Genomic DNA, 17,000 nt, shown 5'->3' with positions numbered 1-17,000 from the left:
GGTGAGGATGAAGGATAAATGGGCATCCTCTCCTGCTCTGTGCTCCCCTTGCACTTCCAAAAGTCATCAGGTCCTCCTCCTGGTGAGGGACTAAGCAGTATAGGCTTGGTCTGGGGGAGGGGCAGGCTTTCTGCACTGATTCTCTGCCCACCGCCCAGAGCCTGGCCCTAGCTGTGTGAGGAGAGAGAGATTGTACCTCTGCTTCCTGGGCCAGAAGAAGGTAGTATGCACACTCTCATAGTCACACCTGTGAACACCACATACATTCACATACTTGTGTTCATACTCATTACGTGATCAGCATTCGTATACATACACAATTCATACATCTACAGCCACAAACATCAACACAATCACATTCATACATATGTATAGCTCAAAGTCATATCCCCACACTCTCACACACGCACCTTTGATTCACACACACACACACACACACACACACGTGTACTCAACACACTCACTGACCTGCTAAGCAACCCCTCCATGTCCACCATTTGGTGCAGGGCATGGATCCTGCCTCCACATCTCCAGATGGACTCTGATCAGACTGCCCCTACCCACGGCCATCCAGCCCAACGTGCCACCCACACTCCATATTAGAATTCTCGTGCTATCATCAAAACAGACTCAGTGGTTCTCCATGTGAATCCACTGCCATGAAAAGCTGACTGCAGTGTAAACCGAGGACACACTCACCACTCTGTAGCCCACAGCTGTTTCTTCCTAGTGTGGAGGATGCAGACCAGCAGCCGACTGACCTCCTCTAGGGGACATCTAGCCAGTGATAGGCTCTAGCCACCAGCAGTGATGTGTGTAGGAGGTGGTGAGCTAGATAAACCTTAGGCAGTTCAGATGGGCTGTAATCAGGAGGAAGAGTCAATGCTTTAGATCAGGGTACCATCTTTGTGTCACCCTGATGGAGACAATTGTTGGTGTAAATCCTCCCTCTCCAACTTTGGAAACCCCTTAGGTGATGGTGAGAGTGGTCAGTGTTCCTCCAGCCCTTTCTTAACAATACTTTGGGTGTCCATCTTCTGGAGTTTTTTCCACCAGTTGGCATGAGCAGAGAAGTCTTTGTGTCTGTTTTCTTAAACATATTGAAACCTCACAAAATACTGATCCTTCAAGGAGTCAGGGAGCCATAACCACGTAGGATAGACATGCAGAGACTCCTGGGGCTCAGTCTTTGTAACAGGTGCTTAAAGCGCAGTGCCTTGAGACACTGCCATAGTCTGTGGGCCCCCATGCTGATGAAGTACTGCCCAAGGTGAGTTAGTATTGAGGACATCCAGTTGTGTACAGAAAGGGTGGGAATGTCCCCTTGGTGGAAGAAAACTACATTTCGAATCAGAAAGGCTGGTGACTGTCTTCCTGTTAGATACTGAGCTCAGCACTACCTGGAAGGGTCTTAAGGACTTCCTGCTGTGAGTGGGTGCCAGTGGCACCTAGACATCTGAGAGTCAGAAAGGAGTATGAAGAACAACTTGAATAAAAGCTAGCAAACCCCAATCTCAGGTGGCCTTGCCTCAGAAGAGCCTGGCACCAGGATCTCTGCAGTCAGCCAGGAGACAAGGCTGTCTTCAGCACTCCACAGACAAGGGACACTGGGTGGCATCTGCTAGAAGGGGAAGTAAGTTTCAGAGATGACATAATGAACCCCACAGTATCACACTCTTGGAGTTGGGGACCTGAGTGGCCTTGGCAAAATGAAACACATCTAGCAAGAAAAAAAAATTATTTTGTGTCACATTCTTCATATTTATAGCTACTACGTAACCAGAAAAACTGACTTTTAATATTTAATGTGTTTGGATTTGGGAACGGACAGCTCACTACATAACGTTTGAGCGATGTTTCCTTGGTGGAAGTAAATATCTTTATATTTACTGCTGTATACACACTACCGAATCTTTACAAATAAGCAAAGACCCACATCAGGGTCGTCTTTGGAGACTTAAGGCTGCTACTTCCAAGGTGGAATACTGCCCTGGGACCCTTGAAAAACATAGATGACATTTACGTTTCAGAATTATATCAGGCATACTCAATTTTATTATACACCCCCACACAGATGGTTAGGATTTCCCACCTCATGAAAGTGCAAACGAGGCCCATATTCAAGAAAACCCACACTGCAGAATTGAATTCCAATATCCTCTCAGGTTGGCCATACAAAAGATAAAACTCCCACAATACAGGGCAGTAGCAGGAGTCATGACCTACCTACCCCTCAGTAAACCCTATGTATGTGCCCTCCACTCTTTAGGAGCCAACAGACTCTTACCCTAGGTACCCTCAAGTTCTGGAAAGTAAGGCAGTATCTCAAAACTTCCAAGCGCAAAACTCCTGTGGTAGACATCTCACCCCTTGACCCCTGTAACCTGCCCAGGGCCCAGGGCGAGCCCCAGTTCCATTGCACCTCCTTCCAGGTGGAGTTCCTTACTGGAGCTCAGGGGCTTTGTGTTTGTTTACTTTGGTTCCATCATGGAAAAGAAATGAACATAAACCAAGACATCCTTGGCTAAAAGGCCTGGCGAGCATGTGCTACCTGTGTCCAGCACCAAGCCAGGGATGGAACTTCATCAATTCCTGATTGACGGTAGGTCTAAACATAATACCCCAGCCTCTCAGTGAGAAACCTCCATGGCTCTCCAGCATTCTCACACAACACACACACACACACACACACACACTCCCCAGATGCTCACTGTTCCACATTGCCACGACAGATTGCTGCCTGAAGGTTCATTCTTTACTGCTGAGCCACAGCCCCTTGTGTGACTGACCATCTTTTTTGAGATCTTTGTTGGCTATCTGGGTCATTGAGCCTTGGGCTATCGTGAACAAAGCAGCCATGAACTCCCCCTCTCTCTTTCGCCCCTCCCTCTCTCTCCTTTTCCCCTCCCCTTTCTGTCCCTCTCCCTCCCTCCCTCCCTCCCTCCCTCCCTCCCTCCCTCCCTCCCTTCCCAGGACTTCAAAGGGTAGACTCATTCAAGAGGAGAATTTCTGGGTCATGAGTCAAGTATAGGCCTCAGTTTACTTAGAGCTTCTAGTTTCTCGGCGATTGTCACTTTATCCCCACCAGCTGTGTGGCACATGCAGCTGCTTGTCCCCACCAGGCTGGCTATCATCATGCTTCTTGATTTTAGCTGCACTAATGGGTTTGAATGTGGGAGGCATTTGCGTTGTTTCTCTGATTACCAACAACGTCAGCACTCACTCCCTGCTCACTGGGTTGTCAAGTAGCTCACGTTGTCAAGTGCCTCTCCAAGTCTTTGGCATCTTCTAAACTTGTCTGTGATTTATCCATTGGACTCTTATACAATCTAGACACGGGTCTTGTATCAGATTTTATTATGAATGTTTTCTTCTAACCTGTAGTCTACCTTTTCATTTTCCTAACAGCTTCTTTCAAAAGATCAGAAGACTCTACTTCTGAGGAAAGGTTTGTCTGTTTCTCCCTCTGGTTTTTTCTTTGCGCCCGCTAAGGTCTCACGGGCTCATGCTGACTCATAGCCCCAGCAGGTGGCGCTATGTCGAGCGGTTCCTTATTCTTTAGGAGGTGGTGCCTGGCTAGAGGAAGTAGGTCACTGGGGGCGTGGCCTTGGGGGACTGCGGGGGTTGTTTTTTTTTTCCTTGCTTAACTCTTGTATACACATGTGTCTTCTGCATTCCGTTCTAAACGCTTGTTTAGGTTCCTAGAGTCAGCTTTGTCTTTGCCTATGCGCCTGCTAACCTGCTGCCCACTTGCTGCCCCAGAGGTCTCCAGCGCTGCCCACTGACCATTGCTTCTCAGCTGATGAAGCGCAGCCAGCTCGGAGCTCTGCCTCAGCTTGAACCTCCTATGTCTTAAGGAAAGTCATCTCTAAAAGTGGTCCGCGAACAAGGGACCTAGAGCGTGGGAGGCGACCCCCTGCCTCCATCTTCCCTGACCCCAGAACTGCTCCAATTCCAAGGCTTCTGGCCCAGACAGCAGATGCAGGCGGGTCTACTCAGTCTTCACTCCTCAGATCCCTTAGATAATGTTACACGTAGACCCGCCACAGGTGGCCCTTGAAGACAGAAAGGGAGAAGCTTTCTCAGGCTGGTAACTTCCCTGTCTGGTTGGTACCCAGCAGCCCACCTTCCTGCTCTGGTAGGCAACCTCTGTTATATCTCCCCCACCCCCAATCCGTCCAACCCGCGCTCACCCGGAGTAGGGAGGATTTGTGGAGTTCTTTTGCCTTTCTCTGCCGAAACAGAGCAGGAAAGAGAAACATGGGTGGCTGGATGGGAGGTGAGCGCAGCCTGGCAAGGAAAGTGAAGAAAGCTTGCTGTGGGTGCCCTGGGTGCCAATTCAACACTCAAGAGTTCTTGACCTGGCCTCACTCTGCATCCACCAGCTTCTTGCCTACTTCCCCGCCCACTTCCCCTCAAGTGTCGCCCCGCCCCAAGCTCTCGCGTCCCGGGCCCGTCTCTAGGCAACCACTACTGGTCCAGCAGTGGAGCTGTCTAGCTGAGGGCCTCCAGCGCCATGGACCTGATCATCACGCAGGAATTGGCCCGTGCCCGGAACCAACAAGGTGGGTCTCACCCTAGCTTTGCTGATGGAAACCCCTTGACCCCGGTAGAGTGGCACAGAAATCCTCTTGCGATGCGAAGCTGTAGATACAATTGTTGATCCTGGCCTAGTCGCTGAGTGGGGAGGGCTGTGGGCAACCTGGGCAGGAATTCAGACCCATGTTTCTGTGTCAGAGGAAGGCTCTCCCGGGGACTGTGGACTGTGTCTCTCTGACACACCCATGCTGACCCCCTCTGCTGATTCTCTGCCCGATAGATGCAACTGCACTTCGAAGAGCTTATGAACTGATCAAGTCAGCAAACCTGGGAAAGTCGGAGCTTGACCCCACAGAGAGCTTCAGCCCAGACCTGTTTGTGCTGTGTGCAGAGCAGGCACTCAAGGTGAAGCCCTAAGCTTGACTGTCAGTGGCACACAATGAACCTGTCCCCACCTTCACATCTTTGGGTGAAAACGGCACAGAGGAGGGTGGGTGGGACACTTGATGAATGTTGTGCGTGTGGAAATGACCAAGCTAGCCTCATCAGTGACCTGAAACTCCCTCATCCTGCTCATCTTCCTTCCTTTTCCTGGCTTCCATCTCCTACAGATGAAAGAGCCTGAGATGAGCGAAGACTGCATCCAAATGTACTTCAAAGTGAAGGCACCAGTCACTCAGTTTCTGGGCCGAGCTCACCTGTGCAGGGCCCAGCTTTGTGCCCCACAGTCAGAGGAAAATGTGGTAAGACCACCACTTTTTACTTCTCACCCCACCTCCAGGGATGGAGGAAGGCAGGTCGTAAAGAAGCTTTAAAGCAAAATGGGGTTAAGGAGCCAGACTCTCATTGACAGTGATGCAAAAAACATCAGCAGTTCCTGTTTGTGCTTTTCTCTCCGCTCAGTACTCACCAGGTTCCTGATATGAGTCCATATGACCTTCCATCTCTGCAGGGGGTGCTATGACCTTTCTGTTTTCTCTCCCCCAAAGCTCTCCCTGAGCTGGGCGGAGGGGGAGGTGGGAGAGTCTGGAACCCATGGGCAGAGCCAGCTGTGGTTGCTCGAGCCTCCGCTGTACCCGATTGTCGATTGTGCATAAGCTGGGGTGACAGCCAGTTTGCAATGGATGACGGGATTGAAGATGAGCAACTATGGGCTCACCCAGGCATTCTCTGTGCTGTCTTAGGAGGAATTTGAAAATTGCGTGACGCAGTACATGAAGGCTATAAACTTTGCAAAAGGAGAGCCAAGGTAGGTGTGCTGAACTGTCTGCTCGTACTTGATTGCATAGGACTCCGGCGCCCCACAGAACCAAGTGGTGTTATGTATCTTTATGACATCCATCCCTTCTCCTCTCTGTTTTGTGCTTGTGGTGGAGTTATGGGCTTGTCTTATTACCTGGGAGAATCAGCCGTGATCGTGCAGACTTTCCAGAAGCAGCTCATCTGCCGTGCTTGCTCAGGAGTCGTTGAGATTTGTAGATGGCTGTCAAAGTGCTTTCTCAATGGCCTCCTTCCCAACCTGTCTCCCAGAACTCCTTGTTCCTAGCTTTCGGGTCTTGTTTCTTCTGTGTACACTGTGGTCCTCTAGCCCCAAGCCAAGGCTTCCTGCCTACAGCCATGACTCTAGCATAGCTTTTTACTTGATGGTTGTCTTTTTTTTTTCACCCCAACCCAAATTCGATTATTGAAATGGTTAAGTTGGCCTACACTGGCGTTGGCATACATGCAGTGGGACTGAACATTATCAGGGGTTTTTGCTCATCCCGCCCCTTGTCCACTGCTCATCGGTTGATGTCCTTTTCTAGTTACACAACACATAGGCACAAGGGTCCAGGGTCCAGCCTTCCCTCCAGCAGTCAGGAGCCAATGCTACACCAGAGATCTTAGCCCAGTGAGTGTTTCCAAATAGAGCCCTCCTGGCTATGTCCCACTGCAAGGGTCTTGGAGACAGTTATAAATGGGCCAGGTGACTGGGAATCACTGGTCTGGTTTTTAGCTACTTGGTTTCTCTCTCTCCTTCCTGGATAACGAGTGGCAATGGCCTGTCCAGTGACTAACCAGTAATAGAATGTCAAGCCTGCCCACTCCAGAAAGTGGCTTTACAGTAAAAAAGTGACCTGTATGATTCCCTCAGATGATGACCTGCCACTCAGAGGAAGATGCTGGGAGGAAGCTCTCATCCATCTTCAACACCCTTCTCAAGAGTTTATGATCAGACATGGAGTTTGTCCTACAGTCCCTCACTTCCACCCCAACACACTCATCTGTCTGACCATCTTTTGCCCACTCAGCTCCTGGCTAATTCATGGACTTCTTCCAGGTCACAGTAGGATGCCACCTCCTCCAGGAAGCCTTCCATGGTCTTTCCTTCACTGCTTCTGACTGAATTTTCATAGGGTGTGGTTAGTTTGGGGAATGATTGGACATAATCCTGACAGGTACCATGTCATCACCACTGTGAGTGAGACAGCCACTGCTCATATGGGAAAGAGCTGTCAGGGCGGCTCTGCATCCTGGTGCTGATGCAGATTGGAGTGGAGTGCTCTAAATGAGGTGCCTGTGTCTGGTGGTGATTGGACACACCTTCACTTCCCTCCTGAATGAGTTCAGGACTCAAGATCTCCCAGACCCGTGCCTCTAGCATTCTGACTTCTACTCCTTAACCAGGTATTACTTCTTGGTATTCAATGCTTCTGTTCTCTACTGGCGCATGGTGCGGCCATTCCTCAAGCCTGGATATCACCACCTCGTGATTCCCAGCCTCTCCCAAATTGTCAACGTGTTAAATCAGACAGAAGAGGAGGACAAGGAGTGGCGGGCAGAGCTGATGATGTGAGTTGGGTGGTAGGCCGAACAGCCTTGGCAAGTCCCTTGTTGTGATTCACATAGACCTCTCTTTCCCTTCCAAGGTAGGGGTTGGGTTTCTGACTTATCAGCATGTTCTTCCTAGAAATCTATGGATGTCACAATAGGCCTTAAAGACACACCGGGATTCAAAGCAAAGGAAATATGACACAGCCCTTACTCCTGGCCCATGATTCTAATTAGTGTAGTGGGGCTTTGTTGTGGGTTTGGTTTGGTAGACACTTTGGCAAATAGCTATGCCAATGTGAGCATCACATCTGGGTTCCCAGGTGCCTGTGCATGGGAGCTTGGGGTGTCTGCTTGAAAGCCACAGACTATCAGCAAATGCCCGGCCACTGTGCCTAGAGGGGGTCTTTCACAGGTGTTGTGAGGATCTTGCTACAAGCAAGAGATCAGGTGGATTTTCACAATGTGAATTCCAGCACCAACTATGCCAGCTCAAGTCCAGACCACAGTCTATAGGCTTGGGGTACCTGCTTGTGGCCATTTGGAAAATTTCTAAGAGGAAATTGATGTAAATGAGATGTTCCTTCAAAGTGTCAGCTGGAAATGTTCTTAAAGTGTCCGTAGTTGTCTGTGCTGTCAGCAGGCATCTCTCCCACTCCTGCTGGCTTTGCACTGAACAGTGGATCCTGGAGTGTGTCATGAGCTTCCCTGGGAAGCTTTTGAGAGTTTGTGAAACACAGAGTTTGCAAAAGCCTGAGAATCTGGCTACTGGAGATTTGCAACAAGAGAGAGCTCCGAGAAGGCTAATGTCTGTTGTTTTCTGATGTCCAGAGAACTTCTTGAATGTTACCTGCAAGCAGGAAGAAAAGAGGATGCTACCAAGTTCTGCTTGACAGCAGCGCCATTTGTCAAAAACCACGTGCCACAGAAGTACCGGCAGATGTTCTCAACCATGGTAAATGGACACTCTGAAAAGAGAGGCAATCACTAGCGTTGTTAAAATCATTGTCCAGAAACTATGCACAAAACAACAATAAGTCTACTTATTGAGGAAGATAGAGACATACAGATATGTAAACAAAGCAAAAACAATAAAAAGAACGGGCAATCCCTCCTCTATGAAAAAGCAACGTCCGTTCATACTATGCTTAAGTATTCCTTTTGTAACAGCATCAACTTTTTAAAAGACTAACAGAGAATTTGTGAAACTAAGTACTTACTGTAGCACCATATTCCAAGTGCCTGCAATCCAGTGATTTGGATGTATAAGAATCAACTGAAGTTACATATAAAAATGTATAGAACTTAACTAGTGAGAGTTTGTCTTAGTTACAAATGCTAATTTTACAGGAAGGATTAAATAATATCTAGGCACAAAATCTGAGTCCTCCTTTGAATGCAGAGTAACCTTCCGTTGCATTCCCGTCAGGTTCGTTATGAGGTACTAGATGATGAAGTGTTGAGGGAAGACAAGAAGCATTCCGTTACTCTGTACGTCACTTACCACATCAATTCACTGAAAGCGTAAGTGGGTTGGGAATTGGGGAGGCTGAGCTTCTCCTCCTGGGATCAAGACACTGTCTGCCCCGCTCTAGGATGCCCGTTGTCAGTAAGCCATAGGACTGCAGGGACTTCCCTAGAGGAGGCGTTGCTAGGGTTTTGTGGGGAGGATCTAAAGTAAGCCGCATTTGCCACACTCCACTAGTGGGAAGTGGGGTGCAATGAAGCCACCAACGAAGTAGAGTCCCAGCTAGGGAAGAGAGTCCTGGCAGATGAGGCGTAAGGTAGACCAGGAGGAAGGAGATTGTGGTGTGTTTGAATCTGAGAAGAATGGGAAGAACAGTACGCTTGGTCCCAAGGCGAGGGAGGTGGCCACAGGATGTCCATTCCTAAGGTGAGCGAGGAGACTGCAGCATTTTGAGGTTGAAGGGGACTGCTTACTTCAGGGTGTTTTTGATCTCTTGGCAATAATGCTGAGATTTCAAAACACTTTTGGTCTCAGGTCTTATAGCAAAGTGAAGATGAGGGCCAAAGCATTCCAGGGCAGGGCATCCTAGGGGCAGTACTGGCTCCGTAGAGTGCCCTTGCACACTCTCCTGGAGTTTCCCTGCAGTGATATAAGAAAAGGAACATCGCCTGCTGAGAGGGATTATAAGGAGGTAGGAAAATTTGCCTGGGAAATGAGACACGAAGAAAGGAGAAGGGATATTTTAAGACCTCTATTAAGAAGCATAGGTTGGTTCACTGATTTCAGTTTTCCTGAGAATCATTTTTAACAAATATGGCAGGATGCTTTGATAACTTGGTGTTTACATCAATTCCAGGAAGTTGGATAAAAGTAATTTGCCAGAAAACATGGAGCAAATCCTGAGGAAAATGTATAGAGATTTAAGTCAGTACCACCACCAGCGCTTCCCCGCCATCAGAGAAGAAAAGTAAGTGTGACTCTCCTCTCTCTGTACACACAGAGATACCCGCATGGTCACCATACAGCATTCAGAAAGTATCCAAACATGTGGAAAGATATGAAAACAAGCAACTAGAACCTAGCAAGGACCAGCCCCACACCGGGGAAGGATCTAGTACAGCCTCCCTGGTGATATCGTCCTGGGGTTTATACTGTCTGTCACTGCACTGGGATGTGGACTTCCATATCCGACCTTGGAAAATCAAATTGATCTTCTGAGCACAGTCCTTTCAGTTTGCCACAGTGCCTTCTGTACTTCTTGGTAGCCACGCAGGACTACATTGATAGTTCTGGGAGCTCATTTTAACTCTTAGATCTCTGGCCTTGCCGAACACTGGTGGAGTTGGGAGGGGTTCTGGGCTGGCTCTTGAATGAAAGGTGCTGAAGCAGAGGTGAGGTTCTAGAATGTTCTCTCACAGAGGTGGAGAGAATTTGTTTCTCACCTCAGTGGCTGTCTGTCTATCACACCACTGTGAGAACTTTGCATTCCTTTGAGATGACAAAATGCAGTCGCCCCCGCATGTTGGTTTTGATTTCTGCGTCTCTCATCACCAGTGGTATTCAACCTTCACCCGAGTTTGGGGTTTTCGGCTACCTCCTCTGAGAATTTATCTTCCGAATTCTGAATAATTTTCTCACTAACTTCTGTTCACTTCTAATGTATGAAACCTGCCGGTCCCTTGATGGTGATAATTGTTTTAGTCACAGGCCCTCTCAATATGATGGCCATTGTTACCAGAGACAGTCAGAAAGAGCACCCACTGCCCTCGATGGTCATCTGGCCACTGACTTAGGCTGCATTGTGTAGTTTTGAAGACAAGGCAAGATACTATTGTGGGAGTGGTGTCTGTGTCAGATTGCAAGTGTGGCTTGGAAGCACAGCCGTTGTAGTTGTAAGTTCAGGTGACTCTCACTGAAGGAAGGCAGACTCTGACTCCCAGGACAGGCACCTGTTAAGAAAAGGGAAATTCTGGCACAGAGACACACATGGTGAAACCCATGCAGCAGTGGAAGCAGAAGGTACCGACATCTGCTGGCCACAACCCGAAGAGGCAAGGAGCGAGCCTCCACTGCCTTCGGATGGACTGTAGCTTGGGGAAACACCGTGATCTGAGGTCTGGCATGAGGACGCTGAGACAACCTTACCTGCTTTACATGCTACTCTGGTCTGTAGTAACCAGAAAATGGATGGAGAGCATGTGCTGTCTGTGGTGGTGTGACAAACAACCACAAAATCAAAGCTTAAAACAAGGCATGTTTGTATCTATCTGGTTGTGTCTGCGCGTAGGACTCCAATTCATCTAACCAGTAAGATGTCAGTTGCCTCTCTCAGGTCTCTCTGGCAGCTTAGCTTGGAGAGAGCTTCCCCCTCACATGGCTGTTGGCATGATTAGTCCCTTATGCCTTACAGACCATAGGATATCTCCATGGGGCAGTTTGCTTTATCAGGCACAGCCAGGAAGAGAACCAGTTGTCTATAGGCAAGGCTATGTGTGTCTCAGGGCTGGGGTAGATTCAGCTTGCACATGGTGGCTGTGGAATGCTTGCCACATATTCCCTGGAGAGAGGAGCACGCAAAGAGCCACAGTTGGGGTCCTAAGGCCCCCGAGGCCTGAGTAAGAACCAGAGGAGAGGGATCAAGACCTTCTGTGTTCTGGGCTCCTCAAACTGGTTTCTAGATCTTCTGTCAGGCTAATAAGAGCTCAGAGACATGAATGTTCATGTACATTTAACCTGATAAGGAGCTCATCTCCTAGGCTCTGCTTCTGTGTGGACTTCTAGTTGTAGTACACAGGGACACCCCCTCCAGGGCCCATTGTGTACAGAAGGACTCCAGAACTGTTTCATCTCTTTATACAATCCATACTCTACAACTGCCCCTAGGGTGTAGTCATACAGCCCCAACTTGCCCAGGATAGCACATAAGCAACCTAAGCTGCCTTCTAATGAATATAGAATCCTTCCCCACAACCCAGGGGGCCTCGGAGCCCCCTGTCACTACAGGGCCATGCTGCAATACCTTCGTTTGGGTTTCCATGTCTGAAATTCTGGCTGTAATATTAAAACCAAAATGGTTCCAGGACCACCTATTTACTCTTTTCCCGAGTTCCTTCTTCTTAACTGGCAGACCCAGAGCTCAGGTGAAGCAAGGAGGCAAAAGTCCTAAGGCCATGCCTTGGCTATGCAGAGACTGAGGAGAGAAGGGTGGGCAGACAAAAGATCCTCTCTTAATGAAGCTGTCCCCCATCTGGTACAGCTCAAGATCAAAAGAAAGGGAAGATGGTGGCCCTACACATAGTCACTGTGACTATCAGGATGTATCTTTAACATTACAAAGTCAGAGATTCTGGGCCTATCCCCCCAGGATGGCTGCCAGTATCTGGAGACACTTAGTGATCACTTCTAGGGATGTTGCTGGAGCCTAGAGGGAGGAAATCAGGGATGCAGAAAGAGGAGAGGATGATGGGATGCAGAAGGAGGGGAGGATGATGGGATGCAGAAGGAGGAGAGGATGATGGGATGCAGAAAGAGGAGAGGATGATGGGATGCAGAAAGAGGAGAGGATGATGGGATGCAGAAAGAGGAGAGGATGATGGGATGCAGAAGACCTAAGGTTGAGGCCAGGAAGCTCCGGCCAGTTTCTTGGAGTATAGCCTAGCATAAGTTAAAAATGAACAGTTTCCTCTATCAATTTGTTCTTTGCCAAAATTGTTTATCTATCACAGGCCCCTGCATTTTAATGCATGTTTAGCATCACCCACTAAGACTCAAAGTAGTGATGGTGAATGTATTGATGACATCCCATATGCCTGTCACAGGGAGGAAGAACCTGTGCCTAGTCTTCTGTGCAGGGCAACTGTGTAGGGAGTTTGTGGTGACCTAGTGTCGCCATGGCCTGGAGACATGGATGGGGACAATGTATCCAGGAGGGACAGATGCGGCATTGTGGAGAGCTCTGGGTCCTACAACAGCTAGGGAGCAGGGCCAGCACAGCAGGTCTGTAGCTCCTGCCACTGTCACAGGGACGCAAGGCTAACAATGCCTCTGCCAATCAAGTGAACGCCTGCCCTGTGCTGAGTGGGGCCTGTTTCTTTCCTTCCAGAATCCTTTTGCTTTTTGAACTGGGCCGCCTGTGTCTGACCCTGAAAAATGAGGCAATAGCCAGTGACTGCCTCTCATACCTGAAGAAAATGGAAATCACAGTGAGTGAGTTAAAATTGGCTCAGGGTGGTGGCTACAGGGGGCGGCTCACTGGACTATGGTCCCAGGCTAAAAGTGTTGGTGGGAAAGGGCCTTGCATCTTTAGCCTGTGCCTTCTGCAGAAGTGTGCCGGCCATTGCTGCTGATCTGCGCCCATATCTTTCCTTCCATCTTTGTCACTGGCTCTGGCCTGTGTAGCTACCACCGTCACTCCAGTTCAGGGAGGGGCTGTGTAATACTCACAGTAGTAATGATATAACCCATGCCCTCCTGACCCTGGGCATTTAAATCATACTTAATTTTTCTTATTTCACAAAGGACTACCGTAGAGATTCTGGGTTTAAACCAATTCATTAGCAACCAGGGCTTCTTCAGTAACCTGGATTACCGAGGAACTATCGCTGCAGGATTTTTTTATGCTTATGACAATATTGACATCCAGGGGAAGCTCGGGAGCACACACACTGACAGGAACAAGTGATTACCCATCCACAAGCCTCTCTACCACCTGCTGAAGCATCACCCCACCAGCATCCCAAGGTGGCCTGTAGTCTTCCTGGCTCCACCTTGCCTCACTGAAGCTGTGGTCTTTTGGTAGTGAGCCTTGGCTGCTTGCTCTGGGTATCTTTAACTCAGAGGTAGAGGAGGGTTGAGGGTGCTGTGCCTCTGAGTCCACACACCTTCTCTTCTCCTCAGTGATCTGTGTGAGGCCTCTGCCTCCTTGTGTCTAAGGAGTGTCACGCATACATGCATACTTGAGGGAGATGTATTTGTATTTTTAGCTAAGCACATTGGTGTCAGTAAGTTCTCCAACTTTTTCACATCTTGTTTTCTGTTTGCTCTGTTTTTATTTCCTGTGGGAAAACACCTCTATTATTTACCTACGAGGATGTCTCAATTTGGCAAAGAACATCTGTCCTTTGTTATATTCCTTGGTATGAGTTCAGGGAAGACTGGCTATTCTTTGCTAGTCAAGTGTCTCGGGTCTTCCTTAGAAGTATGCTTCACCATGTGTTCCTTGTCCATCTTCCCTGATGGGATGCAGACTTCTGGAGAATGGTACACTTTGGCTTCCTCCCCACTACACCCCTACTTCCTGGTATACAACCTGCTGCCTAAGAGGTGGTTAGAAAATGTCTCTATCTTGCTGAAGATGGCCAGCTCTCAGGCCTGGAGCTCCTTGTGTGGCCTGCAGGAACCTGGGGCTGAGAGTCAAAGACTTAGGCCATTTTGAAGGTCACCACGAAGACACACCTCAGGAGGAAGACGCACCCAGACAAAACATCTGGCACTTATGCAAAACTAAAGCAAAAAACATAATTCTGTCCAAACTGTCCAGAAGCAAGTGAGCTTTTCAACACATAAAACATCAAAGAGGCAGCGATGGAATCTACCTTGTGGTCCAAACAGCAGAGATGCAGGAAAGTTGTCCTCACATCAGAAGCACCTAAAAACCAAACAACATACAAGGAACTACAACCTTCAAGGCACTGGACAGCAGATAGGGAGGGAAAGTCCTGTGCCACTTCACTACCAGTGAGAGAGACCTCAGGCGATGCCTGGTGCATCAACCTGGTGGTGGTGGTGCAGTGGGGTGAGTCATCTGCAGGTCACAGGACAGAGGAGTACGAGGAGTGACAGGCACACAGTAAAGCTGCTGTGACCCCTTAGCTGAGCGTTGATGAGCACATTCACTCCAGGGCAGCATTCATGTTGGGGAAACAGTTTACCTGGAGAAGTAAGGCTGTAGAGATCTCTTCAGACAGCCTGGGTAGGAAGAGCTCCTGCCCTCTTCAGCTGGAGAGCCAAACTCTGGGTCCTCAGGTTGAAAGCTCAGGAGCATAGCACGGGGTCATCCCCACTGTGCCATGCTCTGATTGTCTGCAATGATGCTTAAGAACAGGAACGAAGAACTGAGCTACGATGAGACAATGGCAGGTGTGAACTGATAATGGCAGGTGTGAACTCACAGTGCCAGCTGTGAACTCACAGTGGTGTCAGGTGTGAACAGCTCACAGTGGCAGCTGTGAACTCACAGTGGCAGGTGTGAACTCACAGTGGCTATAACTGCACAAAACCTGCACAAGATCAAGCCAGACAAAACTCCCTGTGTAGATGCTAGAGGGGTTCGTGAGGCCCACCCTAGCTGGGAAACCATTGGCACTTGGTGTCTGTTGGGAAGAGAGTCAGGTTTCTTCAGGGATGCAGCCCCTAGGGGGTTACTTATATTCCAGTAGATTGTCTTGCACCCACACACATACCAGAGAACCAAGTGAACTCGGGGGGGAGGGGTGGTGGAGCTGGGAGGAAACAGTAGTGTGAGGGATACGGAAGGAGCTGGGATGGAGAGAATGGGAGGTAGACTATAATACATCATATGCCTTGTGAAGTTCTCAAACATTAAAAAAAATCTGCCTTGTCCAACAAAGTAGAATTATCAGTGTGTGGTACCTGGCAAAAAATTGCAGGCATGCAAAGAAGAGAGAAAGATATGACTCACGGGGGAAAAATGAAAAAATAAAAACAGTCCAAATCAGCCAACACATGATATAAATACCATGACATGGTGCTATAATATCTAATTTATTCCAAACATTTAAAAAGGTAGAAAAAATATTGAACATCCATGTGAAAAAGAAATGAAGTCATGAAACACTGAAGTATAACTTGAGTGCATAGAGTTGAAAACTATACTGGCTCAGTTAATATAGACTTCAAAGCAGGTTACACACCAGTTGAAACTCAGAGAAGAAGCTCTGTGAGGAGGTTCATAGTGTCTGCAAGCCTGGGGTGACTTCCAGGAGAGCAACAGGTATGCTAAACAGCCCTGAGGACAGACAAGAAGAGACAGACACTGGAAGACATAATGGAATGCTACATCAACAACCCTGAAGAAGGAGAAACAAGAGATGTTGGGTACTTAAACAGTACAGTTAGGGGTGGCAGTAGCCTTCTTGCTGGCAAAGGACAAAGATGGTCATGAAAATGCTAACATCTAGTCAGCCTAAAAGTACATCCTGCAACATACCTGTGGTGGTTTGAATATGCTTGGCCCAGAGAGTGGCACTATTGGGAGGTGTGACCTTGTTGGAGAAAGTATGCCACTGTGGGGGTGGGCTTTGAAACATTTCTCCTACCTTCCTGGAAGCCAGTCTTCTCCTAGCTGCCTTCAGAACCTCCAGCACCATGCCTGCCTGGGTGCTGCCATGCTTCCTACTATAATGATAATAGTCTGAACCTCTGAACCTGTAAGCCAGCCCCAAATTAAATAGTGTTTGTGGCCATGGACATGGTGTCTTTTCACAGCAATGAACCTCTAACTAAGACGATACCATTTAAAACAAAATAGACTTTATTTGACCTCCTCCACTTCCCAAGAGCATAAAGGAAACTGAATGAGAAGAACATGGTGCTTGACAGGGTAGAGCTACACTGGACAGCGATAGCAGCTGAGATAACCAAGGCGTGCTGTGGGGATTTTGATAAGTAGAACGAGGCATGAGACACTACAGCAGAGCAGCAGGAGAGAAGTGCTGTGTGATCACCAATGTGGAGTTACCATGGGGAGAAGGCTGCGGGAGGCGCAAGACTGCGGGAGGAACAGTGTGAGAAACACGTGACACCAACCATATGACCCATGAAGGTGGCACCAAACAGACATGTAACTAGTGAACACTCAAAGGACACAGAGGGGCTGAGGATGCAGCTCAGTGGGTAGAGGGCTTGCCTAATGGGTATGAACCCTAGATTCCATCCCTAGAACTGTGGGAGAGGAGAAGGGAGACAGGGGAGGAGGGAGAGGGGGTGAGTGAAAAAGGGAAAAGAGTAGATTGTCCAAAGTAAAACTGAAGAAACAAAATAGAATAAGGAAAAGGTGGGGCAGATAGGAATAAAGGGCGAGATGATTAAATAGATCCAATCTATTGTTCTGTGACCACAGTGGATCTGATCTATTGTGCTGTGATCACAGTGGATCTGATCT

The 17,000-nt window shown here is 48.4% G+C and overlaps 1 protein-coding gene across 1 annotated transcript in view; it reads left to right on the top strand.

Moving 5' to 3' along the window:
- The first annotated feature begins 4,516 nt into the window (after window positions 1-4,516).
- Cfap46 (cilia and flagella associated protein 46) overlaps window positions 4,517-17,000 on the top strand; it is a 79,800-nt gene continuing 67,316 nt past the window's right edge. Inside the window, exons 1-9 of the mRNA XM_028787187.1 lie at window positions 4,517-4,565; window positions 4,820-4,944; window positions 5,151-5,282; window positions 5,724-5,788; window positions 7,207-7,371; window positions 8,182-8,305; window positions 8,780-8,874; window positions 9,675-9,785; window positions 12,921-13,020. Coding sequence (XP_028643020.1) covers window positions 4,517-4,565; window positions 4,820-4,944; window positions 5,151-5,282; window positions 5,724-5,788; window positions 7,207-7,371; window positions 8,182-8,305; window positions 8,780-8,874; window positions 9,675-9,785; window positions 12,921-13,020 — 966 coding nt within the window. The remainder of the gene's footprint in view (window positions 4,566-4,819; window positions 4,945-5,150; window positions 5,283-5,723; window positions 5,789-7,206; window positions 7,372-8,181; window positions 8,306-8,779; window positions 8,875-9,674; window positions 9,786-12,920; window positions 13,021-17,000) is intronic.

This window comes from Grammomys surdaster, unplaced genomic scaffold (genome assembly GCF_004785775.1).
Source record: "Grammomys surdaster isolate TR1022 unplaced genomic scaffold, NIH_TR_1.0 125612, whole genome shotgun sequence".
Classification (NCBI taxonomy): domain Eukaryota; kingdom Metazoa; phylum Chordata; class Mammalia; order Rodentia; family Muridae; genus Grammomys; species Grammomys surdaster.
The sequence above is the reverse complement of the archived record's forward strand: the minus strand, read 5'-3'. Positions and strand labels throughout refer to the sequence as shown.